Source organism: Colossoma macropomum, unplaced genomic scaffold (genome assembly GCF_904425465.1).
Source record: "Colossoma macropomum unplaced genomic scaffold, Colossoma_macropomum, whole genome shotgun sequence".
NCBI classification, from domain to species: domain Eukaryota; kingdom Metazoa; phylum Chordata; class Actinopteri; order Characiformes; family Serrasalmidae; genus Colossoma; species Colossoma macropomum.
The window spans coordinates 35,509,171-35,535,850 of NW_023494787.1; the positions used below are offsets into that span (position 1 = coordinate 35,509,171).

The following is a 26,680-nucleotide window of genomic DNA, read 5'->3' on the forward strand; positions in this document are numbered from 1 at the left end:
CCCATTCTACTGCCACTGTGTCTTTCGAGACTGCAAGGCTATGTGCTTAATTTTATCCACCTGTTAGCAATGAGGAGGTGTGTCCCAGTATCTACATGGTGCCCTGCTGCTGCTGAATAATGTAAAACTGTAAAATTAGGTTTATAGGTATGTGAAAAGGTGTTAGTGTTGTAGTATACTGTAGTGCTGTATGATAAACAGGACACGCAATATAACTGACTATTGTGTATGTTTTAGTGTCTAAAAAGAATTACCAAACAACACAGTAAATAAATATACATTTGCTTATATTTATACATATACATCAGCTTATGCCTTTCAAGTGTAACTAAATTAGAGAAGGTTTAAAGATTTTATTATATTTTTAATCTGAAGTTTATTTTCATCTCAGCGATTCGTCAAGCCTTCTAAAATTAAAAACATTATCTTTTTTGTCCAGCAGATGGTGCTGTCGCTCTGCAGTCTTTCCGAACAGGGCCGCTCTGTGATTGACTGATAACGTCTTCAGTATACTGTAAGCAGGTGTACATTTTCACAGATCATATTTCAAGATGCACCTTTTCTTTCCTAAAAGACAAAAAACGTCAGGTACAGTTAATATTGCATTTGCGTGAATGTTGTTTACCATTTCTAAAAACGTAAAGTTTTTATCTCTTCTAAAATTAGAGAGCAATGTTTCAAATAATCATGGGTGAAAGTTGCGGTTAATCTCGTAATATGGACCAACAACGTAAGAGTTTAGTGTTTATGTGGCAGTAGCAGTGAAGTGGCCTGTTTTTCGATTCTTTTATTAAAACAAAACTGGAATTTAAAATGCTTCCACCTTGTCCAAGCAACCCAAAGCCTGTTTTGGTCATTTGTTGCAATAATTACACAAAATGGACCTTTTTTAGTCGATTTTCAAAATTATTCAAACACAATTAGCCTATGGAGCATCGGTCAGCCACTCCTCAGCCTACCTGTGTCTGTAACTACTATAGCAAACATCACCAGTAGCAGCAGAGCCCTCCAGACCAACCTCTGAGTAATCTTAGCGTTTTTAGAGGCGGGTTTAACCCTTGCTGAGGTGACTAGTCAGTGTGAGACGAAGAGAGAAGGTGAGACTAGGCGGGTTTGAGCTTATCTGGGTGTGTCTTCTTGCTCTCATCTGAGCTAAAGTGACAGAGAGAATCAACACAGCACATTCCTGTCTGTGGACGAGAGACACGCAGAGCTCAGAATGGTCCTGTACAGCCTGAGAGCTCCTCTAATGATTCTCGCAGCAATTAGTAAGTAACCTTTTCTGAAGAAACAGTAGCATACATGTCTTCAGCTAGCTCGCCATTAGCTGTAGATTTAGCTTAATAGATCATTAGCATGTCTATTGAATACGTTTTAATGGACAATTTAGTAAAATAAAACAGTTCTACACATGTGCAGCCTATTTTGACTGAGGAGATTACCTTTTTTCTTCATGTACGCCCTCTCTATTTAATCCTAGTTTTCTTTGTTTTTTTTTTTAAACTAAACACCTGTTGTAAAACTGCCCTCAGTTCATACTTATGTTCTTTTTCAGGTTGCTGCTCCTGCTCTCCTCTACTGCCCTTGAAAATAAGCGGTGTGAAGGGAAAATATGCCACATTCCCCTTAACAGTTCCAGCCTCATTCCAACCCAACGCGGTAAAGTTTTCTTTTGTGAGCAGTGCTGGTGAATCAATTGCCGTGTACGATCGCGTTGCTGAAAAGGTAACAGTCCCCCCCGCGTACAACGGTCGAGTTGTCTACAACCAGACCACCTATGAGTTCCAGCTCGGACCGCTAAGTCCTGCGGACGCTGGGCAATATTCAGTTGTCCTAGTGGACGCAGGCTTTAATTTAAATCAGGGGCAAACTACACTGGAGGTGCTGGGTAGGTCACTTTTTAATATCTCGAAAAAAAGTCTCTCTCTCTCTCTCTCTCTCTCTCTCTCTCTCTCTCTCTCTCTCTCTCTCTCTCTCTCTCTCTCTCTCTCTGTGTGTGTGTGTGTGCTTGTGTTTAGCACTTTGCGAGGACTGAACGTCCTCACGATGATAGGAAAACAAAACAATTTTGTCAAGTGAGTACATTTTACTGATCCTCACAAGAAAACATGCTGTTTTCACCACAAAGCAAACTTTTTTGGGAAAACTAAAAGTTACTAAACGGTTAGGGTTAGCTTTAGGTGTGGTATTACTTGCTTGCAGAGGTCAATAAAAGGTAATGGAAGTACTCATTTGCTCCTCACAAGTGTATTGTTAGCGTTGTGTGTCTGTCATTTGTGTGTTGTACAGCTTAGGAACAGTTCTGCATAACATGTACTGAGAAGAAAATTACTCAAGTATACATGTGAGGGAAGGAAAATACTGTATTATCCAGTTCCATTTTAGTAATATACATTTAGTTTAAATTATTTTAGATGAAATGCATCCCAGAAGAGAACAACAACAACCAACAAATTTCAGTTCCTATACTACTTGGTGCTGCATGTAGCCTATTAAGAAGTCACAGTGTAGTTCAGTACTTGAGTAGGTTTTTTGCACTAATACTTTTTTACTGCTAAGTTGCTTAAGTACTACGTTGTTTTTTGGTAGCTACTTCTACTTTTCATTGAAGTAACATCATCTTGACCTAAGTGGTTTCTAGGCAGCTCTACCCATGTCTGTTTGTTGAGTAACACATTATGGTGTCATAGTAAAATCACTAATATTGATTCTACCCCTATATCATACATTAGACATCAGTGTTATAGACAGTTTTTGGACAAATGGCACCTTTGCTATGTGGAAGCCTTTAGTTTAAAAAAAACAGGTCAAGTGTAGCAAAATTGTTGAGCTGCTCAAGCACAGAGAAGAGAAAGGGCGTGGCAGTTTTGAATGGAGTGTGGAAAAAGTCATACATAACTCTTATGCAACCTCATCTGCTCATTTAAAATGAATGTGTAAACAGATTTCAGTGGATGCCAGGCTCAGGTTCTAGCAAAGACACCTTTTCTACCTTGTGCGTTATCGTACCTGGAACGACTTAAGTCAACACTGAGATAAATGTGCTCCATTGTACTCCAAATTGGGTGGCGTCCTCTATCTCCCTTTCATTCTCTCTCTCTTACTGACTCACACACACATTGCCTTTTGAGGTAGAAGTGTGGAAAACAGTCACCAGGTCATTTTGTAACATTATCTAATTCAGGATCTAGTTGTGGTCTGGTTTTACTTTAACCCCTTAAATGGCCCAAAGTTTTATTACACACTTCTATAACCTGAGAATAGCTCAGTCAGTTTGCATTGAAGTCCCTGTAGTTACTGAATAATAAACCTAGTATGTAATTAGTCTGGGACTTTAAGGGGTTAAGGAGATCTCAGAAGGTTGGCTGGAGTAAAAGCTAAATATACCAACTAATGGCTAGAAATTTATGTTGCTGTGGTGACAAATCTGGTTTACTAGGGTGACGTTTCAAGCTGACAGTGAATTAATATTAAAGATGATGTTTTGAATGTCTTTGACCCCCTCTTATCGGTCTCTCTATCCCTCTCTGTTCTTTGTGATAAACTTGTAGTTTCCTTTTTCTCCTGCAGAACCTGTGGCAGATGTGACGGTCATCTCCAGCCTCCCTGAAGCTGTGGAATTCAACAGCACTGTGATCCTGACCTGTTCTGCCAAAGGCTCTTTCCTCTCTTACAAGTGGCTGAATGGTTCAACACCTGTGGTTGTAGACGGAAACCACTTGGTGCTGAACGGTAGCCAGCTAATCATTACCGAAGTGTTGCGCACGGACTTGCGTGGGTCAATCTACTGCATTGCTGAGAATCTGCTGGAGTCAGTGAAGAGCCCCGCCTTCAATATGAGTGTTAGCTGTGAGTAATGGGTTGCGATCACATGTATACACACTAGGACTGTCCAAAATTTATACTGTTGTGTAGTTAGTCACAAAAAACACATTGGTCTTGTTCGCTCAGATTTGACCCAACAAGATTTTTCATTTACAGTACATTTTGTTATGGCTAAAGTGGACAAAATAAGCTCAGTCAGTCTGCATTTATTACCTTTGATAATTCAGGAACATATATTATTTTCATCATGTGAATTTAGGCTTTGCATGAACCTGAACATGAAAATCATGTAACTTCCATAGAGTGAACACAGTTTCCAATTTTCATCACCAACAAATATACAATTGATCTCACCTGTGAAAAGAACTTTGGCTATATGTATCATATATATCAAAAAGACAGTCAATGGTTCCAGCACCTCCATGATTGTAGCCTCTCATTAGCATTCATACAGCTCATGGGTTCTTGTTACAGTGAAGGCTCTCGAGGGGAATTGTTAGCTTTCCACTTTCTTATTGCTTTTGTTAGATTGCTGCTTGTTCATTTATTCATAGGTCTCCCACAAGCACTATGCAGTGCAGTTTGCTGAAGATATCACTTTAAAAGCCATTAAAAAGCTATGTGTGCTGTTAAGAATTTAACGTCATTAGTGCATTAACTTTGACAGCCCTAATATGTAAATATTGTCATGGTCATATCAAAAACTGTTTTTTATTTTTTTTGTAATTTGGAAACACATTTTACATGGTGTTAACATTTAATGATGATTGGACCAATAGAATTGATCTATAATGACTTTGGATAACATCTTGTTACGTTAAAGTTAAAAACTTTTTTCCTTCCCCTGTTAAATTACCATTTTTACCAGATTTTGTCATAACATCAGCAAACATACAACATACATCAACTTATCCACAGACTACTGCAAGTGCTAACAGCTATGTTTGCTGACATGCTGTACAGAAAGTACTTGCACACAGTTAGGTGATGACATACTAAACTGCTCTCTTCTGCACCTGGGTTTATAACAAGCACACATTGATAGTTGAGATGGTATTTGTAATATGCTATTAAAGTGGGCTATCATGTAATACGTCTCTGGCTTTAGGTTTATTTATTAGGTTCATACTGACAGTAACTATCCAAACCACATTGTGACAATCAGCTTCACTCATAACTTTTAACACTATAATTATGCTAGATCTTATAATATGCAGTCAAACGTATGATTAAAATGAAGTAGCATGACATAATTTACCACTTTCAAGAGTAAATGTGTTTTGTTATTTATTTAGATTATGTTCATAAATGCTTACATATCACTAGGAACAGCAACATATCATTATCTGTTTAGAATCAGTCACATGTGAGCAAGCTTCTGAACCACAAAGCCTTGTTAAAATCATTGCTAGTCCTAGTAAATCTTAACTGACCACAGTTTACTCTTCTTTTCTTTAACACCGTGCCACTGACCACAATGAAGAAATACTGTCAACATATATTTAGCACTGAGCTTTTCGTCTGACACAAAGCTCCAACACTAGAACAGTGATTGCCTTTCAAATCTGTTAGTCATAACCTCAGGCTCTGTAAATGGTGCACTCCACAGGGCAAACATCATTGCCGTGGAACAAAGAGCATGTCTAGTTCAGACAGGCTTTGATGCAGGTGCATGGAAATACTTCTAGATAAGAGTCAGCCGTACCCAGCAGAGGAGAGTGTGGCTTAGTGGTGTGGGTGCATGTACAGTAGGGGGGGGGGATTCTTAGATGCATCGCGATGTGGACGTGAACGATTCTGAATTGATTCACAAATGTCAAAAATAGATTTTCTAAATTTTGATTGATAACGTAATGTTGACAAAGCGCAGAAGGCAGAACTTGAAAGTGCAGAAGTGCAGCGCCCGGACACTGTGACGTACACATAACAAAAACACAACTGGATGAGAGAGAAATACGACCGGCACCCTCTGTATTAAAAGCTAGGTTAGGTCAGGAGTCAACAACCCAAATAAGAAAAGCCATTTTGTCCTATTAACAAAAATTAAACCATCTTGGGAGTCGCAGCATTTTATGTCCAGTATGTCTCAGTATGTGCTAATGTCATAGTATAGGCTAAAAGGAATCACAGACTTACTTTGCTCTGCTTTAAGCTTTAGCTATTGCTGCTTTCCTCCCATCTCCGCCAGAAAACTTTCCCTCAAAAGTAGAACAGTTTCTTGTAAAATGTCTCTCAATGTTCGACTGTTTTACAAGGCTGAAGCCAGCTTCTCATTCGAATTTTCCCATTCCACCTTAAATTTTGACTGAGGCACCAGAATGTAAATGCTGCACCATTTAAAGTGGAACGGGGAAAATTTCAAAGAGAAGCTGACTTTGTCTTCGCAACTTTTTATTGCTTGACAGTCTCTCATTGCAAATTTAACGTACAAAGAAACCAACTGCGCTGCTTATAAATGCGAATAAGTCCATTTGTCTCCAGATGTTCAACTTAAATTTCTCTTTTTGCCTTTTCGTTAGCTACTAGCTCGGCGAGACCGTGTTGCTGTGTGACCTGCAGTCTGCACGCCAGTTCTCAGTCGTTGAGAACCAGGGCTTTCGCTCTGTTACACACTTTGGTGCCGAGATACAACGTCCCGTCTCGAAGATATTTTACTGACACAGCGATCCCCCCGCTCTCTACAATGAGACCAAAACCGAAGTTATAAAATCACTAAAGGAAACGGGTAGGACAGCTGTAACGTGCTGCAGGGACATCTATTGCCACAGGATCTTAGTTCACCATAACTGTGCATTTTATCACAGATGAGTGGCAGCCAGTGTGTCATGTGCTCCAAACAAGAGCAGTGAATGAGAGCCTTCCAGTTCACCACGTCACTTCCATTTGTTTTATTAATGAAAGACAGTAAATTCATTATGGATCATTACAAATACTTTGCTTTAAAAGTACGAAGTCCTTACACAGTGAGAAAAAAAATCCTGTATAGGGAAAAAAAAGATGCATCAAGATGCATCGTTAATCATTTTATAATCGCGTTGCAGCCCTCTGAATCGTAATCGAATCAAATCGTGAGGTGCATGTGCTTTATGTGTAGTGGTGGACAAACAAGACATAGAACTCCAGGACTTACTGTGAAAGTAGGAATACCCTGTGTGAAAGTCCAGCTCACCACACTGTCCAGCATTTTCCAGACACAGCAGCTGTATGTCTAGCCTTCTAGCTTCTATATCTGACCTTTTACCATCACTCTCTTGATTACTGTTGCAACATCTGACAAACTGCCGAGCAAGCCATGGCAGCGTTGATTTTGAAATCTCCTTAGTTGACCATTTGTTCATGAGGAAAAACTAATGGAGCTAAAGGCTGTTGTTGCTCCTTTGAGGACAAATTTACCTTGTTTGTACCTAGATTAACAAAAATGTACATGTACAGAACTTTTTTGTGGCAGTTCTGTATGCATTTAAAGGTTATATACAAAGTGTTTACTTAATGTATACTAGTCTAACCTTATCATACATTGGCAATTTTATCATATAACCTCTAATGCTTTAATTCTCTAGATGGCCCTGAGAGCATTACTATGAAGAAAGTGCCTGATGATGTAATCCAGAAGAAAGGCTCCAACCTGACGCTGTCATGCTCAGCTGTGTCCAGCCCTGCAGCTGAGCTTAAGTGGCTTTTTAATGGAGCTGAGCTTACCCAGAAAACTGCCATGCTAGCCTTCACTAATCTGGAAGAGAATCAGAGTGGGAACTATAGTTGTGTGGCCTACAACAGCAAGACCAAGCGCTATGCTGCTTCACAGGTTGTCACAGTATCCATCATAGGTGAGTCTAAATTTTAAAGGAACACATTACTCATTACTGTGCTAACATGCTTATTTTGCTCCTTATGGATGATAACTAGCCAGTTAGCAATGAGCAAAGAGTTGTTTGTATATCGTTATACATTTTTTAATGTAAATAGAACAGAAGTATGTTTAATATAAGAGAATGGTTTCCTCTGCAATATACGGTTTGTTTCCAAAGGGAAACACTTTTGGAATCGAAACATTTTTGATCTAAACAATTTATTTATTTAATTTTTTGTAGAAGTGGTTGAATTTAGCGATTACACTCATTCTGCATTTGAACATTGCTACTATGCCAGCACCAAATTGTTGTAGCGTAATAATGTATGACGCATGATAAATAGCCAGTTGCCTTTTACTTTGGCTGCTTTGTTTGGTTCATGTTATTTAAATAGGTAACTAACTTGTTGTTTGTTAATTTAAAATACGAGTTTGGCCCATTTACAAAAGAATTGTTATTTATTTTGTGACTTTGGCCAGATAGTTGCTAAGATGAAAGTGTGCTAGTGTGTTTTGTGCGTTTAGCCCAGACAGTGTGAGATTCAGGTTAGAAAAGGGCTAATAAAAATCAGCAAGCAATTCATGATTAGAGCACCCCTAATTTAGATCAATAGTGTTCTCAATCCTGGTCCTGGAGTAAGTGCACTTTTTAGAGTTTTCTCTGCTCCCAGCACACCTGATGCAACCAGTGAGCTAATAAACAAGTCCTTCCTGAAGTGATCTAGGTGCGTCAGAGCTAGGAAAGCACTACAGCAACACATGGCAGTGGTACTCCAGCACCAGCACTGAGAACCACTGGTTTAAATAACTAATTTTTATTGGTTATTAGCAGCTAGTTAATTCAGATAATCTTTTTCTGTCTTACGTAAGCCTTTGTGGATTAATCAAGGCCACTCAGAGACGTGTAAGATAAGATGTGTGAAAGTTCCCGCTTATCACGTACAGCGTTTTTTTGACGTCTGGTGGAGCAAAAAAAACATCATACTCTGACAAAGAAGATATGGGTGAATTTTACCTCTGAAAACAAAATTCTCTCATGGTCAACACCATACTACCATCTTGAAATATTTGACAATGGGTCTAAATATCTAGTGCTGTTATTCATGTTACGTCAACTTTTTGACTCATTTACAACAACAGCGAGTCTGTTCATGAAGCTGTACTACAGTGCAAGTTTATAAGGCATGTTTCCACATGCAAACAAAGCCTGAAAAGTTCCCTAATATGATTTCAAAACTGCAAAAGCTGCCAGGCAACAAGACATGTCTTGATATGACAAAATAATTGCTGACTGCTTCATGATATTGTATTTCATCATATTCGCTTCACAGAGGTTTAGCATGCATGCTGTTACTGTGAAATTAGTACTTGCTATTAGTCAGAGTTTGTGGGGATTAAAATCAGTCACGAAATCAAAGTGGGTAGAGCACATCCTTTTTTTTTTTTTTAACCTTTTTTCAAGTTGTGCTCAGTGCTATTTCTTCAGTTACATATACTTGATCATTACTTTAAGTCTTTGTCATAAAATGTCTGCACATTTACTTGAGGCCCAAATGATAGACTGCACCCTGACTCAGTCGGAAGGTTTGTTCAGCTAGTAGATTTAACCAGGAAGAGCTTTAGAGGCGTTAAGTGAATGATGAGTTGCTGTTGCGAGGAGGCATATCATTGTGACAATCAGTACACATACGGAAGTGTTTGTTGAAGTAGAGTGACTGACGTAGGTGGTCAGGTATACAACTTATTTGCGGTCTGACACGCTGCTGTTTTGAGAGCTTAAAGCTCTTTTTAATTATCATAAAAACTTTTTTATAAATATTTTGGATAAAACCATGTGATTTGGGTGCAAAATTCAGAGCCTCTCCTTGGATATAGACAATACAAACCTGTTCTTTTATTCTGAGTTGTAGCCTGGTTGTTATGTCAACGTCTCAGGTCAACTGTTTGCCTGTGGCAAATTCCTGGCTCAAAGGCTTTGTACGGAACTGTAGCTCCCCAGAAGTATATGGGTGTGTGAAAACAATCCGTGCCTTAGGAAGAGCAACATACTCACACTCATTGAAAGATGATGTCACAAGTGTTTATAGAAAGGGTGAGCCAAACACCACAGAATAACTTAGAATTGACTTATCCATGCTCCTCCCACAAAGTGTTCTTTCATACAACTCTGAAGTCATGCTTCATTCTGCAGTCACTGTTGTACCCATATTAGGAGTTTAAAGCTAATTAAAGGTGTTAGCTTGTCTTCTCTATGAGAAGAATGAATATCATTTTCAAATTCTGGAACATCTTTGTTTACCACAGGGTACAATATCGCTGATATAAAATTTTGCAAATGTGGTAATTAAGTAGCTTTGGCAGTAGTAGTCTGAATTTGAGTAGCTGGTGTCGAAGTTCAATAGTAGTCCTATTTTTTCAGTATGTAGGACTATTCGTTTGCACATAGAATGTATGTAGCCTTTGTTTGTATTTTGACTGTTAAACAAACCTGCTAATTCAAAGGTTCCAGTGACTTTCAGGAGGAAATTGTACACAGGACAAAATGTGTCAGGTTTGTTTAGCAGAGGACGTGACGGAGGTGATTTTCGAAAACTGCATTAATTTTTCTAATAGAGAAAATATGCAATATGTAATCATTTTTCCTCATTTCCTTGCTTCCTTTCATTACGTCTTAGCTCCTCCTTCTGAGGAAATGAAAAAAGATGCAAGGATAAGACACGAGAACAGAGGAAACCATGCCAAACCTGCTTGTCAAACGAGACATCCTTCACAATCATCGAGTTCGCAGATCTGCTGATAATAAACACTTACACCAACCGGCCACTTAATTAAGTTCACCTACTTGTTTCTACATTCATTGTCCGTTTTATCAGCTCCGCTTACCATATATGTGCACTTTGTAGTTCTACAATTACAGACTGTAGTCCGTCTGCATACTTTGTTAGCCCCCTTTTACCCTGTTCCTCCATGGTCAGGACCCCCTCAGAATAGGTATTATTTGGGTGGTGGATCATTTTTAGCACTGCAGTGAAACTGATGTAGTGATGGCATGTTAGTGCACAGCAACAATGTAGTTAACTTTCATCACCCTTAGGTAGTACCATGCCATTAACTGTGATCATCCAATGACTACACGAGGTGGAAGCAGAGAAATTGTGATACAACTACATCACACGTTACGATTAAAAAAAAGACTTCCACATAAGATGCATGTGTGTCTCCTCGGTCTGGAAGCCTTTTCTCTCCTCGATTCCTCCGAGTGCATTTAAAGAATTGACACATCCTTGAAGATGACAGAGTATGAGCAGTTTCTGGGTCATGGCTAAATGGGTCATAGAATCTAGGAGGCAGCAATTAGAGATATCGGATCCACCCTTAGAGTTCCTAGTACGGTCAAAATGCCGACTACAGAATGACGCAGAACTTCAAAAGGAACTGTTCAAAAGTTGGACAAGCTTTACAGAATGTTGGCAAAAATGACATCAAACCTTCTAAGAAGTTGTTGCACACAACTGTTAGAAAATCAATCTAGAGGGTGCATTATTAATTTCAAATCATATTTATTTTGTATGCATGTGAAAGGGTCACACTGTAAGACCAGTGTAGGTTTATTGTTGTGTAATCGAGCTAACATTAGCATGGTGGCAGTTTCTATGTTTCCAACCTGCCTAGTCATGATTAGCTACAACAGCATAATCCTATTATTCTTTAACGCTTGTCCAACCTTGCAACAGTAGCTACAAATAATGCATTTGTGGGCGGAGCATGAATAGGCCTGTTATTGTACATGGGCAGTTTTCGGAATTCCTTGCCAATGAATTGGAATAACGAAAACCTAAAGGTACAGTAAGTCATGATACTCTAGACCTGATTCACTTGTTTATATGTGTTAAAATCTATAAATTTTGCAGCCATGAGGTAGTAGCCCATTCTGGATAGTCACTCTATTAAAGCTGCACCATTTAAGATTTGAGGATCTGGAGACCTCTTTGGTGGAAATGTGTAATTGCACACAATGTGTGAAAGAACCTTATGTTATGCTTCGGACCCCTTCCCCAAGCGTATGAATTTGATGATTGTGAGCGTGTTGAAAGAGAACTTAGTCAAAACTACATGTTTCTGAGGCTGTAAGTGAATTATCTACTGTTGTCATCATATCTTCATCAGTATAGATTTTGCATTTGAGATCTAAACATCAAGCCAGAACTTCTTTTTCAGACTGTGCATGTCATGCTCAATCCAACGTGACATCTCTGACTTTTAAATTATTATGTCAGGCTTTAGAGGGTGGCTTACGGTGTGTGATGGAGACTCATAGGTGAAGTATATTCTGAAGTGAGCCCCCACCCTATGTGCTTGGTCTGTGTTCTGCACTACCTGCAGTGACCTCACTGTTTGGTACAAGAGGTATCCTGGACGCAGTCTGGGCTCCTATTACAGTTTTTGTTTATTTAAACACCTACCGACCGAAAGAGACAGAATTCAAAGAATGTCATTTTTTGGTACACTTCAAGCCACAGGTGTTAAAAGCTTTCTGAAGAGTTGCCTTACGTGTGTTGATGGGCATTTGGTTGAGGAAGTGAGAACAAGCAACAGACTGAGTGAAAAAAGGAAGATGAGACTTGTATAGCAGAAAGTAGGCATTCGGAGAATGTTGCCCAATAGGTGCAGTTCCGGTACAAGTGCAGTCATCCGTTCTGATTCACAGTGACGCATTCCACTCTAATGACTGTCTGAAAGAGGGGGGTGGGGAGAGGAGAGAGGCAGGAGGGTATTTGTAGGTATGTTGTGGTTGACTGAACCACACTTGAGGGATTAGCACTACGGTCACAAGTGATGGTCTAAAACATATCTTGCAAAAAAATAAGCCTTCTCCTCAAGGGGAGAAGTTTCAGTCTTGAAGATGCCTCTTCTAACAGGTCTACAGGTCGCATTCAGTCATGAAAACTCATTTACTGTGCTTATGTGCTTGTACAGTAACCAAATTAGTTAATCAGTTCACTAAACTGGTTACACTAAATCAGATCTTTGTAAAATGGTAAAATGTCAGTCAATCAATCAATATCAGTCAGTATGAAGCTAATTACCCCTACAGTCCTTTGTTTAACATGAACCTGAAATCAGAATGCATGTTTCTTTCCTAATGTGACAAATTTCTTGGTGAAACAGGAGGGGGATTTTAGGGTTGGGGGATTATGTGTAGGACATGAGTTTATCCATAGGGATTTGATTGGATCATGAAAAGCAGGTGTTTCCAAATGAACAGGCCTGTGTGCTAGTCTGCAGTCAATTGTGGAGAACTTCTATGAAGTCCTGGTATTACAGGAGTTTAGGAGGACAAGGGGAAGGGAAATCAAGCTGTGATATTATGGGTTAATATTATTTTTCCCTGCCTATGGTGCCTGGTGATGTAATCCAGCATCAGAGGATATTTAGAGCCAGGCAGAATTCATTACACTTTAATCAAAGATTTTGGCAAAACAAGAATTTTGGCTTTTAAATTATATGATATGATGAATCGTGGTTAATATAAGCAAGAACATGAACTAACAAGGTAAAAAATGTCCACTTAATTTTCGGGTTGACTTTTAGAAGACGGAGCGAAGAAAATGAACCTAACTGAACAATTATGAAACAATGTATCTTTTAAACTCATGCACATGAGTGTGTCAGTCAGGCTCTGTTTCTTACTGTAAGAGAAAGCAGTGGGAGAATTTAACGTATGCGTAATTGTAATGCAAATTGCAAAGTAATAATTGGGCGGTACTTTTTAACTAATTGTTTTAAATCAGTTTTTGATTTCCTTGCACAAACATTCTTAACAACTCAGCAGTGAGTAGATGTGTTTCAAATTAAATTAAGCCCCAAATTTGTTTAAAGTCAACATTTTTTTTTTTTTACTTTGTTAGTTTATGTCCCTTATCGTATTATGTAGGGATACACCAGTATAGAAATTCTAGGCCAATGCTGTTATCCGATACTTCTAATGTACATATCTATCGATATCGATGCTGATACATAAACAGTTGTAAAAACTACATCCACCCAGATTCTGGTTAAAGAGAAATATAATAGAGGGTTATAAATGCACTAAAGTTAATAAAATTCAGACATTTAAGTACAGCATTGCCTGAACCTTTTGCTCTTCCAGAACAGATTTGTTATCAAATATCCATTCATAATATTGGTCAAGTCTGTTCGATGCTGATAAATTGTTTTAAGCAAATCTGCTGATACTGATATTCTGATATCATCATGCATCACTAATATTAAGCATGATTCATATCATTTAAAAGACTGAACTCTTATTGTCCCGTAATCTTTCATCAAAAATGTTGTGGCATTTGCCCATCTCTCTAGTTTTGATTGCAACATTGTGGACCAGCGGGTGGAGAAACTACCACTAATATCATGTCAATAACATGTTTCACCTCCAACTTACACCACCCCCACCTATCAGTCAGCAAAAACCAGCTCTGAGACTGCCTCCCCACCCTTCCCACCACCGGTACCATGATCATATAATACAGAAGGAAAATGTGTAATAATTTCTGGCTTTAACAAAGTGCTATTGTTTATGTGGTTCTATTTAACAGAAGCCATCTCTGGCACCAACATCACTGGCCCCACTTCACTGCTCATTGCTGGCAACAGCACAGCCAACCTCACCTGCAAATCCAGCGTGGGCAGAGCAGACAGCGTGTCTTGGTTTAAAGATGACAAACCTTTGGCTGCCAGTGACCGCGTCATCATCAGCACTGACAAGAGGACCATCAGCATCCCGATAGTGCAGAAAGAGGACGCCGGAAAGTACAAATGCGAGCTGAGCAACAAATTGAACAGAGATTCCAGCATCTACAACATGCAGATCTACTGTGAGTGTAGCCACAGAGTTGTGTGTGTTTAAACCTTTATCTTTTCTATAAGGACCTGTTTTTCTCTGCTGGTATCTCAGATGTGGTAGTAGTGGTGTCTCTTATCTACCAATCATCTGGAATGCAAATTCTTCAATTATTTGTCGTCTTTACCTGAGTATCATTGACAGAATGCAGCACTGTGTCCCTAGGTTGTGAGTTGGTCTCTTTGCACAGTGTCATCTCTTTTCTGTTTCGCTATCTCTTTGGTATCTTTTGAAGTTTGAAGTAATATGTCAGGGGTGCACAACTCCGGTCCTGGAGGGCCGGTGTCCAGCACAGTTTGGAGGTTTCCCTGCTCAAACACACCCACTTAACCTGGCAATTAACAGATAAGTATAATCAGGTGTGTTCGAGCAGGTAAATCACCAAACTGTGCTGGACACCGGCCCTCCAGGACCGAGGTTGTGCACCCCTGTAATATGCATTTTCAATATATACCATTCACTACCCAGTGTGTACAGTCCATATATGGAATTATAATGGATGAGGCACAATACAGGGCAGAGAATAAGAACAAGGCTTCTTTATCTTATACTGATCCTAAAGACGCAGTAACAATAAACAGCCTGTTTAGTTCAAAGGGGAATGGTTAGAAAATTGTCAAGTAAAAATAAATTATGACAGTTTTTGCTACAGAAAACACATAAATGGACATCAAGGGCAAAAACAAAATGTAGGACTAGGGCCTAAGAGTTGTTTGGGACCAACATGTAGTTATTAAACGATACATAATGTATAATTGTAGTCTAATTTTAGTAATTCAGTTAGCTGCCTCAAGATTTAATAGTCAGTTTTCAAGTACAGCACATGCTGGGTATAAATTTCCTTAACTTGTATCTGCAACAGACTTGGTTTTACATTATTGAAAACATTAATTTCAAACGACATTCCAAACCTTTTGAGCAGCAATTCCAAACTTTTGAACAATTGTATAAATACCCTCTAACCTTGCTGTGCTGGTCTCTCTCTTGCATGGCATCAGATGGGCCAGAGAAAGTGTCCATAGAAGGACCGAAGAAAGCAGAGGTGGTCGACACAGTTGTGATGACATGCAAAGTTGCCTCTGTTCCTCCTGCCACCTACATCTGGAAGTTCAACGGCTCACTCTTGGAGATCACGACAGCTGAGTACAAGATTGAGAAGCCCAGCCTCGAAAACAGCGGCATCTACACCTGTGAGGCATACAACCATATCACAGGACTCAGCCAGAAAGCCACCCATAATCTCTTGGTGAAAGGTAAGGCTAATGCACATATCAGTTTTGCTCCTAGCCTTGCAGAATCTAGGAGTCTGTCTCACAAAGTAAGTTCAACAGCGACAGGGTTCCAGTTTCAGACTAAGTTTCAGCTTCACAAAACGTAACAAATGGAACTGTGGTGAACTTGTTTGATGAAAACAGTTAAGAGCTTTTTTTGTTAACCGCAGGCTGTGATTACTCCTTACTTCTGTGCACATGATAGTTTCAAAATGTACCATTCAATACCTAGGACATACAGTCCATATATGGAAACTATGCTGCAAAGATTTTCTGCACATTTTAATGCACAATTACTGTTTATTTGCTGAATTTAACATGTTTGAAAGAAACATGGCCTATGCAAAAGTTTTTTTCTGTTCTGTACTGATTGAAGAACAATGATAAGAATAACCTATCACTTTGTAGTGGTTTAAAAACAGCATACCTAAATTCATAATATCTTATAATATGAACACAAACATGCATCAAAAAGATTGTTGTTCATAAAACCTTTGAATGTATAGGCCATGGTACTGTTTAGGTCTGTATATGCTGCATGTGCAGGTATGGAAGTGTTCAGCAATAAACTGATTCCCTCGTCATGTTTTTCAGGAGAGGGGGAGCTGAATGACCAGCTCTCTAGTGGAGCTATAGCTGCCATTGTCATAGCTGTTCTCTTGGTTGTGGCAATCATCATTGGGGTCATCATCCGTAAAAGAAGGAAGCCTGGAGAGTGAGTTTAGCATTTATCCTCTGTTCTTTCTCTCCTTTCCTTCTCTGGCTTCAGTGCTGCTTCTTTGTTTTTTCCCTGGCTTTCTCCTTCTTTATGTCATTTACAGTGCTGGAGTGAAATTTCTCTTTACTCCAAACCATTCCTGGTATTTCCCAGCATCCTGGAACATGTAAACCTTGTTATGAGGGAGTCCAGCCAATTTTGAATGTACATGTACATTCCTGCCCCATAGAAAATATAATATGTTTTCACTCAGTACAACACATTATAGTTAAGATTATACGTTACTGATCTTTAAAAAGGCACATATGTTACTGATGTTATCTGCAGTCAGGCTGCAGCGTTCTACATATGAATGCAACAACATGATTTACCACAAAGGATGTGATGCAGTCCACCACATCCTGGGGATCCCTAACAGATGGTAACAGACAAGGTGCATGGGAAATACATTTATGTTTATATAGAGGTGAGCAGTGTGATATGTTAGCGTTATCATGACACAACAAGGCATTTTTTGACTATATCTTGACCAGTTATAAAAGACTAGTAATAGAGAGCATGTGAACAGCAACAATGCATTACTGCATAAACTTCACAGTGACAAATAGCTGATTGGATAATATCCCAATAGGACATCATCACATTCAATAAACTTATTTTTAACAAGGGTTTAATTTTTTCCTTATGTTCCTTCCTAAATTGTTGTTTTTTTTTTGTTTTTTGTTTTTTTTTAAGGAAATTTTTAAATGCTGGTGCATTTTGGTTCTTTCCAGTTTGTTTGGCAACATCTGAAAAGCTAGATACTCTAATATTGTCCCTTCAAGTACCATGATTACCTTCAGGTTTAGGTTTGTATTTAAATAAGTAGGGGAAACATCCAAATTTGTTTGAGTGCTGCTGCTTCTTCTTTTAAAAAAATACTTTCCACTAACTCATAGTGCACTAGTACAATTTGAAAAGTGGGCTGGCCTTTCTTGGCTATGTGAAGAATTGTCCTGTGGTTTTAATTTAAAAAGTGCTACTTTGGAAGTGACTGTTCTGATTTAGCAGTACAGTAACGGGGCAGTGAGTAGAAATAGTCCTGGTTCAGTCCACAACTGATGGGAGTGCTTTTATACAATGGACTGTACAAAATAAGGGAATTCAGCATCAGAGCATGCTTTTGTCAATGTACGTCATAAAAACCCAGACTCTTGTTTCCGTGAAACAGCCAAAGATAGCTGAAAAATGTGTGTTTTCTATGGCACTGAAAAAAACAACTACTCACTGCAATGTTTAATGATTTAAATCTATCACATAACTGACATTGCTCGCCGTTTTGCTAGGGTAATTTGACATTTTTTCTACCGTAATTTGACTCTTTAATGAGCGGGGTTTGTGGTTGGATCCCTGCTCTTCTCCTAACCTCACCGTCCTCTCCCTTAACCAAACACTGAGCGTGGAGGTGCATTGTCAAGCTGAGTGGCGGTTGAAGATGCATTCTGTGGGTTCAATGGAGGTCATGCATGCCTGGCCAACACGCTTTTCTGAACCTCATGCGTCTTCGCCTGTCACTTACTGAATGCAGACTCTAAATTAAGTATGTCGCCTGGCTAACCAGCCGTTGGCCTTGATGAGCTCTGTGCTAAGAATGCTAGCCATCGGCTGGTTTTTGAGTTACAGGAGCCATTAACAGTAACCCTGAGCTGTGTTGCCTTAAATGATTTCATTTGAACTTGTAGCAGTTTATTATTACACAGCAGCTTTAAAGCATTCCAGGGCCAGATCCCAGATGAGTAAAGCAAAGGCACCAGTGGAAGGAAAAACTCCCTAAGAGCATAAAGAAGAAACACAGAGATATTAACATTTGCTGATGGATTTTTAACAGAATCGATACTGTTTGAAAAATCGGTTACAAGACCTTGTTATTGCTTTTGGTAAAGCCTCTTCATGTAGTCTCCCTATTGGTGTAGACACCGACGTGCACTCTTAAAGAGAAAGTTTGCAGCATATTAAACCATAAGCCCTAGCGGTTGTGATGCAAAGAGGCTTCTGTTAGTTAACCCCCTAAAATCCCAGGCTTATTACATACTAAGGCTTATTATTAATTAACTACAGTGACAAAATAATTCTTGGGTTGTTGAAGTGTGTAATAAAACTTAAACTGGCCATTTAAGAGTCATCATTACTCAATCATTAACAGCTTCTTTTAGAAACATTTTTTAATCAGACTAAAAATAAGGGGAGACTTAGATCTAAAGCATATTTATTCACATTTTTTTACTTCCTCAAAATGGTAGTTCATGTCAAAAATCATTTTTTTTCCTCTCCTAAATTTTATTAAATTAATTAAATATATCCAATTCTATTCTGCCCATTGAATGGCTACTAGGGGGCCTGCAGAAAGAGGTTAAATTGCTTTGTTTCCTGTGCTACTGTTCCAGTTACCCTGCCAGTTATTATATTTTTTTTGTTGAATACATGTTGCCAGTCAGAGGTAGGAGCAGAAAAAGGAAAATGAGTTTGTACTCATGCATGCAAATGTTTAAAGCAGTATTTCTGGTGAACAGATACTGTAGATCTGTTTGCTTGATAGCAAACCAGCATGACCAGCACTCCTGCTATAGCCCTGTTCACATACAGATGCCCACCCACATGGACACACGCTTCGCGATCATCAGTATCCACTTGTGCAAATCCAGCAGTAAACAATGTTTTGTGTGTCCGTGACGTGTCAAATTCAGAAATCCCAAACAAATGCACCTTTTGATGATGGCAAGATATGACAGATAACCCAATACTCAAAACTTGTCTGCTCTATAAGAATCCTCAATGTTAGTTTGTTATTTGCATAAAGTTTGTGTTCATTGACTGTAAATGACCCCTTGTTTGTTTGATATTGAAATAGAGGAAGTGATAGTGACAGGCTAAACCTTGAATCCTTGAATTTAAAGCAGATAAAATAGTGAAGCTGCAGTCAAGTAAAATGGATTCTTTGTCTATCTGTCTTGTGTGGTGTGGTCGGTCTTTGCTACATTCTGTGAGTTTTGCCCGCCACAAACTGTATGGGAGAGCGATCCAACTCTGTGGCCTCCTCTCTCCATTTCTTTGCTCTGTGTTGTTTAGTTTTCTTTCATGGCTTCTCTATGTCTTATCTCCATCTCTAGCATTTTCAACTCATTTATTTCATCTCTCTGACAAGCTTTTTCATCCCCTCACATCTGGCTTGCATTGTGGATGCACTGTTGTTGTCTTCTGTTGAGTTGTCAACAAGAAGGCCAGCTTGTGCTGTTCTCTCTCCTCTGTCAGGTGCTCTCCCTGTGTTTATGTAGGCCATCTTACAGTGTACTTAAGTATTCTTTTGTAAAGCAGATGAATTATGTGAAGGAACTGTTTTGGAAGCGTCTCCATCATGAGGATATCTCACACCGTTACTGACCCTTCAAGTTAGAAAGGAACTGACTGTGACAAGAAGACATTGAAAGATCGCTAGACGAGATGGATTTCTTTCCTTCTTTTTGCCATTTAAAAAGACACAGTAAAAAAGGAGGGAAGCTATTGAGGAGAGGAAGGGTGGGGGACGGGATGGTGTCAGAGTAGGAATACGGATGGAATGTCACTCATGTCTACACAAGTCCACACATACACACAGTCTCGCTCGCTCTCTCTCTTTTTCACTCAGGTCTGTTCTTTTTCACCTGTGAATTGTTGTTTCGGTTTCCCCTCTAGCTTTATCTGTATTTACTATTCTTATCTGTTTTGTCTGTCTATCTCAGAACTGCAAAAGGGTTTAAATCTGATCTCCCTCAGCTAGACTTCTGTTTTAGTCTTGGATTTCCTGGACTAGTTCTCCGAAGTACACAAGAACGCATTAAGGAATTAGCTAAAAGTAATCCCACTGATAAAACAAAGCTAAGTTAGCATGTAAGCAACCCTCACTGATATCTTGCAGTTCTGTTGTTCAACTTGAAAGACTATGCTTTGGATCATGTGTTTTTTTTTTTTTTAACTTACTTCTTGTTTTCTTTTTTTCAGTATTGCATCACCATATTAACCTTCAGGGAGATGTAAGCCGGTGAGTCTTCCTTTGATGACAAAAAACGACAAGTTTTTTGTTTCTGCCTCAGGCCACAGTAGCAGTGCTATCTTTTGTTGTAACAGCCAGTTAGCTGTTTACTGCCTTTTTCTTTTGAGGATATGTTTTATTGCATATGTGAGACTGAAATTCTTATTTACTTCTTTTTGACTTGTACAGTGTTCCTGAAAAAGGTTTGCCACTATGTCTTATTTGCTGACTCTAGCCAAGGGTGTAGCCACCCAACCCTCAGGGTTAGCTGCTAGCTTAGTTCATAGCCTTTTCATACAGACCTGTTCACCTTTCCTATTAATGAGTAGTTGAAAGATACTCAAGCTAAATGATCTACTAAAGGCAGTTTTCCTGAACTTGTGCTGGGTGTGCTTACTACTATAAAAAACTAACACTAGGCTATCTTTTAGACAAGAATCCAGTTTTGAGGAAGCCAGTGTTTTAGATGTGACAGAGCCGCTGTGGCATGTCAATAGGGTTGTCCTTAGTGTTAAATGAAAAGGTGCCTTGCATGACAGAGGTGTCGTGACACCAAGTCTAATACCATGACAAAAATATGACTCAAATGACAGTGTACATGGTGACAGAAAATCACAGTCATTTGTGCTACATGTGTTGCAGCTGCATATTTGTCAGAGTGCTAATGTCTGTGATGATCACATGAAACTGTCTAATATGTTCACATCTTGCATGAGGTCATACATTATTTTGATTAGTCTGAAGTTACTTGTACTGTCAGTGGCTTAGGTTGCTAAAATTTGTAAGCACGCTTACTGTTGGCCTACAGTTGTTTTGAAAAAATGGTGTTTAGGTTGCCAAATATATATATTTATATGGCCTACAACTTTAGATATTTTAAATGTTGCATGCATTACATGTTGTTTGGTTTAGACTAAATGAAAATGTGTTACTTTTTTCCTTTTCCTTTTTTTAAAAGAATCTACTAGACCAGCTCTTCAGCCAACTTGTCTTTTCTACCTGCAAGATCGTTCCACCAGGGCAGCTGGAAAAACTACCCTCATAAGTGGAACACACCTTCAGGGCTGGCCCTCTCTCTCTCTCTTTCTCTGCAACCTTTCCACCTCAAACCACAGAGGTCATGTTCCGATGTGGGAATTCCCAAAGCCTGCCACCCACCAACCCAAATGTCTCTGTTATGGCCCAGGAAAACCCCACTGCGTTCCTCACTACACTGAAGACATGAGGATGGAAGGGGTATGGGTCACTTGTGAAGACCAAATACTACTGGTCCCCCCTCCTCCCTGCAACCTCCAGCTTCAGAGTTTTGACCCCATTGTTCCCTAATCTTTGGCTGAAGAGTTCTGTTCCTTTTGTTCCTAAAGAAATTTGATATACCATTCCTCACCACCTGAGACCCCCCCATCCCCTCTCCCAGCCCCTCAGCTGCGACAGACTGTCACAGTAGAACATCGCACCACTGATTCTGAAAGAAAACAGTGCATCAGTAACGGGCATGCTTCTTAGCATACGACAGGCTTTGAAGGCAACAAAAAAAAAAATGTATGCCCAGAAGTGTCAAAGGATTCCAGAGCCACGGGACTCATTACTGCCAAAGAAAACAGAGACGTTGCACATCTTACAGCACCTGCCGTTAAGGTGCCAGCATCTTGTCGTGTCACCTCTGTTAAGCCACCATCTCAAGACTTTTCATTTCCTTTTTTTTTTTTCTTCCAACTCTCCTCACTGCAACAAGTTGTCCCTAGGACAAGCCTCAGCACGTTCGGAGTGTACGAATGGGGAGAAAAAAAAAGAAAAAAAAGAGGATGAGACATTTTTGTGGGCAGTGACATTCCACGGGTTTCGTTGGCTAGCTGTTACTGTGCTCTCCTGGGCGTCGTCCACAAAGATGTGTTGTGCTGTAATGAGGAGTTCAAATGGCTCTGACTCTGTTGAAAGAGGTTTTCAAAGTCACCTTCACCTGAGCTGTCAGGCTAGAAACCCAAACCCATTGAGTATTTTCTGTTAGCACAGTTATTGTTCATGATGGGGATATGATAACAACCATGAGTGCTTTTTGATTTTCAAAGAGATATATTCTTTTTGGTCTTTTTTGAAACCTCAAATGAACGCACAGTGGTGAGACAGTTATTTTGATAATGGGTAGTAGTAATGTGGACTGGTGTGCTTGTGCTTGTGCGTGTGTGTGCGTGTGTGCGTGTGTGCGTGTGTGTGTGTGTGTGTGTGTGTGTGTGTGTGCATGTGTGAGTCTGAGTGTGCATAATATGTTGTTTTGGGACATTCCAGAGGATATGTCCTGGCACTCCTACACAAAAAAATAAAGTCCTAGACACGCTTGACTCCTGCTCACACATTCACACAATACAACCAACAGAAGTACATGATTATTGGCTTCAAAATCAAACTTTTAAGATTTTTTTTAAGCTGCAGTGTTTTGCTATGCGTCTACGCATTGTCCAGCGTTAGCTGAGTGAATTGATGGTTTTCGACACTGGGCCACTTTGAAGTCCTGTGGTCTTCCATCATAGCTTCACTTGTAAAGAACACGGCTTCTTACAGAGAATTACTTTCATTTGACTTGACTTCAGGAATGGTCCCAGTAGTGACTGTAGTGTTTGGAATGTGGTTATAATTTGACATTTAAATTATATAAAAGCATAAAAGATAAAAAAAAGGAAAATCATCTTTCTAAAGGGCCATTGAAAATGGAATGGGATAGTAAAGACACAAATAAATTAATGATACATTTTATTTATACAGCATGTTTAATTTTGTTTACGAATGTCAACAGCTCAAGTGCCTGTAGTGTACAAGTACAAGTCATGTGCATATTTGCAGTCAAATTGTTAATGAAAAGTAATACATTTTGTATTTTACAAAATTACTCTATTGTTTGATGTTGAATTGAATTAAATCAGTGCCTTAATGGAAACAGTTAGCAAAGTTTATTTTGTGTTTTTATTTTGTTTTTGTATTTTTGAGATTGAAATGCACTGGGCCATTTGTTATACATATATACATATATTTGACCAATGTGATCTAACAGTATACAATTTGGGGGGGGTTAACTGATGCTTTATCTTATATATTTAGCCAGAAATGTTCTCAGGTTGTTTACAAAATGGGCATATTATCTGCTTAACTTAACAGTATATCCACTGTTTTGTTTTCTAAGTTGCCATTTATTTATTATTTTTTCAAGTGCTTGTCCTAATGTAATTTACTGTTTGGGTTTGAATGATCTACTATAAAAACCTGACATCCGCTACTTTTTGAAATTCTGTTATATGTTCCAGAGTGGCTACAATAGAAGGAGTGTTGGGAAAAAAGGGCGTGGCAAGTAGGCAGCTTGTCGGAAGTGGGACTTTTTCCCCTCTATCTGCTTTACATTTGTACCCACGCTGTTCCTTCTACACCCAAAAAACTAGCAGATGACTAAGCCACCAGTCAACAAACCGGTTTTGGTTCATGTTTCCTTAGTGTTAAGAAAAAGAATGAATCTTGAATGTCATATCATATTAGTTTAAAGAAGTGCCACTAGTGGGCAAAAGTGCAAACTATCAGCTCATGCAAGCTATTTTAAGAAGCAGTTACTGTACCAATTGGAATATAGTAGTCTTACTGTTATTTCGAGCACAACGTAAGCCAATACAAGGCCTTCACTTAGTGCTGGCCTGTACTGGTATTGGTGACTGGTATTGATATTAACCAATATTAATTATTAGTTTAGTTTGTATATTTTAGATACATTGGTTAACTGCAGTTCTTTTTGAAAGTACATAAATATAACAAATTTATATATAAAATTTAATAAAATATATGACAAATAGTAATATCAGAATAATATCTGCATTGGAAGACAATTGCTTAAAAGTAGCATCAGCATTATACAGATGTTTAGACTTAAGTGATATTTCAAATTAATATTTGATGATGTATTTTTTTGTACTCTTGTACATTTATGCATTTGGCAAGAGCGACTTGCAAATGAATTATGTTACAGATGTTAGGTGAATGTAGCATAAGGAGCATTGCCCAAAGACTCTTATTGGTTAGTGTGGTGTGCTTGGGGATCGATCCCCAGCCTACTGTGTTGAAGCCTATACCAGCCTTTAGAATAAGACCAGAAGAGCAAAGCATTAGGTGATGCTGGGCTACTAGACCAAAATATCTCCATTTAAATCATTTCACTGCATGTGTAACCCTACAGAAAAAACGGTCATATTTCTCTGTAATGCAAATGCACGTAGATATAGTACCACTTTCATCATTTAATAAACATTTATGCGCTGTCAAATATTAAAAATCAGCATTGGCCCAGAATTCCCACAATTAATATGAAACTTCATAAACAGTAAGTTTCCTTTCTCAAAACCTGGATTCTACTGATGAACGTTTACAGTACTGTGTAAAGTTCCCTTTGTTGTGATTTTTAAAAGAAAAGGAACAAAAAGTTCAGTCAAAACAAGCTCTTTCAGGTTTGTAAGACCTTCTTTTAGCATATAGTTCTCAAGAAGTGCGAGCACAATAATAATAATAATACCACCAAAGACTACCTTCACTGTTCCACTTTTTTAGCCTTGCTTAAATTAGCTATTCAGTACCTATTCAAACCACCCTAGTCTGGAATTTTCCCCATTAGATTTCAATCCTGCCCCCTCCTGTACTAACAGCTAATGTCTATTCTGGTGTCAGTGTTGAAGCCTGCCCTCCAGCGTCTGCCTATAGTGTAGTCATCTCTCTGTCGCTTTGATGGCAAAACTGATACTCTACCATTGTCATAGAAACCAGAGCTGTCCTCTGTTGTCCTTGTTGTTCAAGTGACATGATGTAAACCCACAGTCCTCGATAGCTGTATACTGGCATGCATGAACTCAGATATGTGTTCTGTGTGTGTTTTCTTTTTTAATGCGGTGCTTTACATTTTACAAATTACTGTTGTACTGCTGTGAACTTACAGACGTGTGCTTTAGAAAGTGGCCAGTCGAGCAGGTTCGTTTGCCTTAAGTCAACGGTGTAGATCCTTTAAGACGGACCAGGTCGGGTTGAGCAAGTATGTGGATAATAGAGCGATTGTGCAACACTGTACTTGAATGTAAACAGTTTTCAGCTTTTCAATAAAAAAGAAATGTACGAAAAGCTTCTGAGTTGCACGCCCCCTGTTTCATTCTGGGCTCGAAGAAGGATTTCAGGGATTTTGGCAGGGACTGCGCCTTTTGCAACAGTTGGTGCAATTTGTTATCTGTGCGTGACTATCTTCGTTCTAGTAAATTGAATAGCACAGGTTAACATCCTCTGTGGATCTGATAATGTTCAGCATCACTTTGTGCATGTGGTCTTGTGTATGCATGAGTATGCATGTGTTTGTGCCCTGTGTTATGCCCATGCAAATGTATGTGTACTATTTTGCCTGTACTGGTTTGTGTGAGTATACTGTATGTCTGCTTTCCTGTGAGCTGCACAGCCTCAGGCCACAAAATGTGGACTTTCAGGTTCTCACCCTCCCTCTTCATCCACCCTCCTTGCCCTGTTTCTCTTACCCTGCATATCTTTTGTTCCTTCACTGCCTTGTAAGTGGTTCAGTCTCATTGCCTGCTCTTGTCTTGTTTTCACTCTTAATCTCTGCTCATGTCTCTGCGCTGCACTAGTAAGTTTTCGGAAGAGTTTTCTGGATCAAACTTGTTCACCCTGTGCTCCACCATGTCATTACGCTAACCTGTAATTACTCTGTAGCCAGTGTTGCAAGTGTGTGCCTGAGCATTTCATAGCTCCACAGCTCTCTGAAACTTGCTGCAGCAGGTCCTGATGTTTCCACTCTTGTTTCTTTTTCTCTTTTTGAATCCACCAATGAGGTGTTTGGAACACTGGGCAACTTTAAGGACTTCAGCTAGCTTCCTGTAACGTTTAAAATCCATGCATGCAAGGCATTGTAAGGCAAAATGGTTTCAAAAAACTTTTTCAGATTTAGCACTTTTTTACCATTATCATCATTTTAATACTGGTTGTTTTGCATAGTGAATCGAATGGCTATATTTGTCTTGGAGACATCACAGCCCCTGGTTCCTATCAT

General features: G+C 39.1%; 1 protein-coding gene across 1 annotated transcript; it reads left to right on the top strand.

The window, feature by feature from the left end:
* The first annotated feature begins 1,081 nt into the window (after nucleotides 1-1,081).
* si:ch211-264f5.6 (carcinoembryonic antigen-related cell adhesion molecule 20) lies at nucleotides 1,082-25,749 on the top strand. The gene is made up of 9 exons (XM_036567121.1): nucleotides 1,082-1,268; nucleotides 1,556-1,888; nucleotides 3,571-3,849; nucleotides 7,386-7,652; nucleotides 14,272-14,550; nucleotides 15,575-15,829; nucleotides 16,442-16,562; nucleotides 20,580-20,619; nucleotides 21,569-25,749. The coding sequence occupies exons 1-8, from the start codon at nucleotides 1,220-1,222 to the stop codon at nucleotides 20,596-20,598; spliced, it is 1,602 nt and encodes a 533-aa protein (XP_036423014.1). The 5' UTR covers nucleotides 1,082-1,219; the 3' UTR covers nucleotides 20,599-20,619; nucleotides 21,569-25,749.
* The last annotated feature ends 931 nt before the right edge of the window (nucleotides 25,750-26,680 follow it).

Excerpts from the sequence above, each read along its gene's own strand:
- si:ch211-264f5.6 (XM_036567121.1), top strand. The coding sequence starts at position 1,220 with ATGGTCCTGTACAGCCTGAGAGCTCCTCTAATGATTCTCGCAGCAATT. Across the intron at positions 1,269-1,555 it reads AATGATTCTCGCAGCAATTA|GTTGCTGCTCCTGCTCTCCT; the intron begins GTAAGTAACCTT and ends GTTCTTTTTCAG. Across the intron at positions 7,653-14,271 it reads TGTCACAGTATCCATCATAG|AAGCCATCTCTGGCACCAAC; the intron begins GTGAGTCTAAAT and ends TCTATTTAACAG.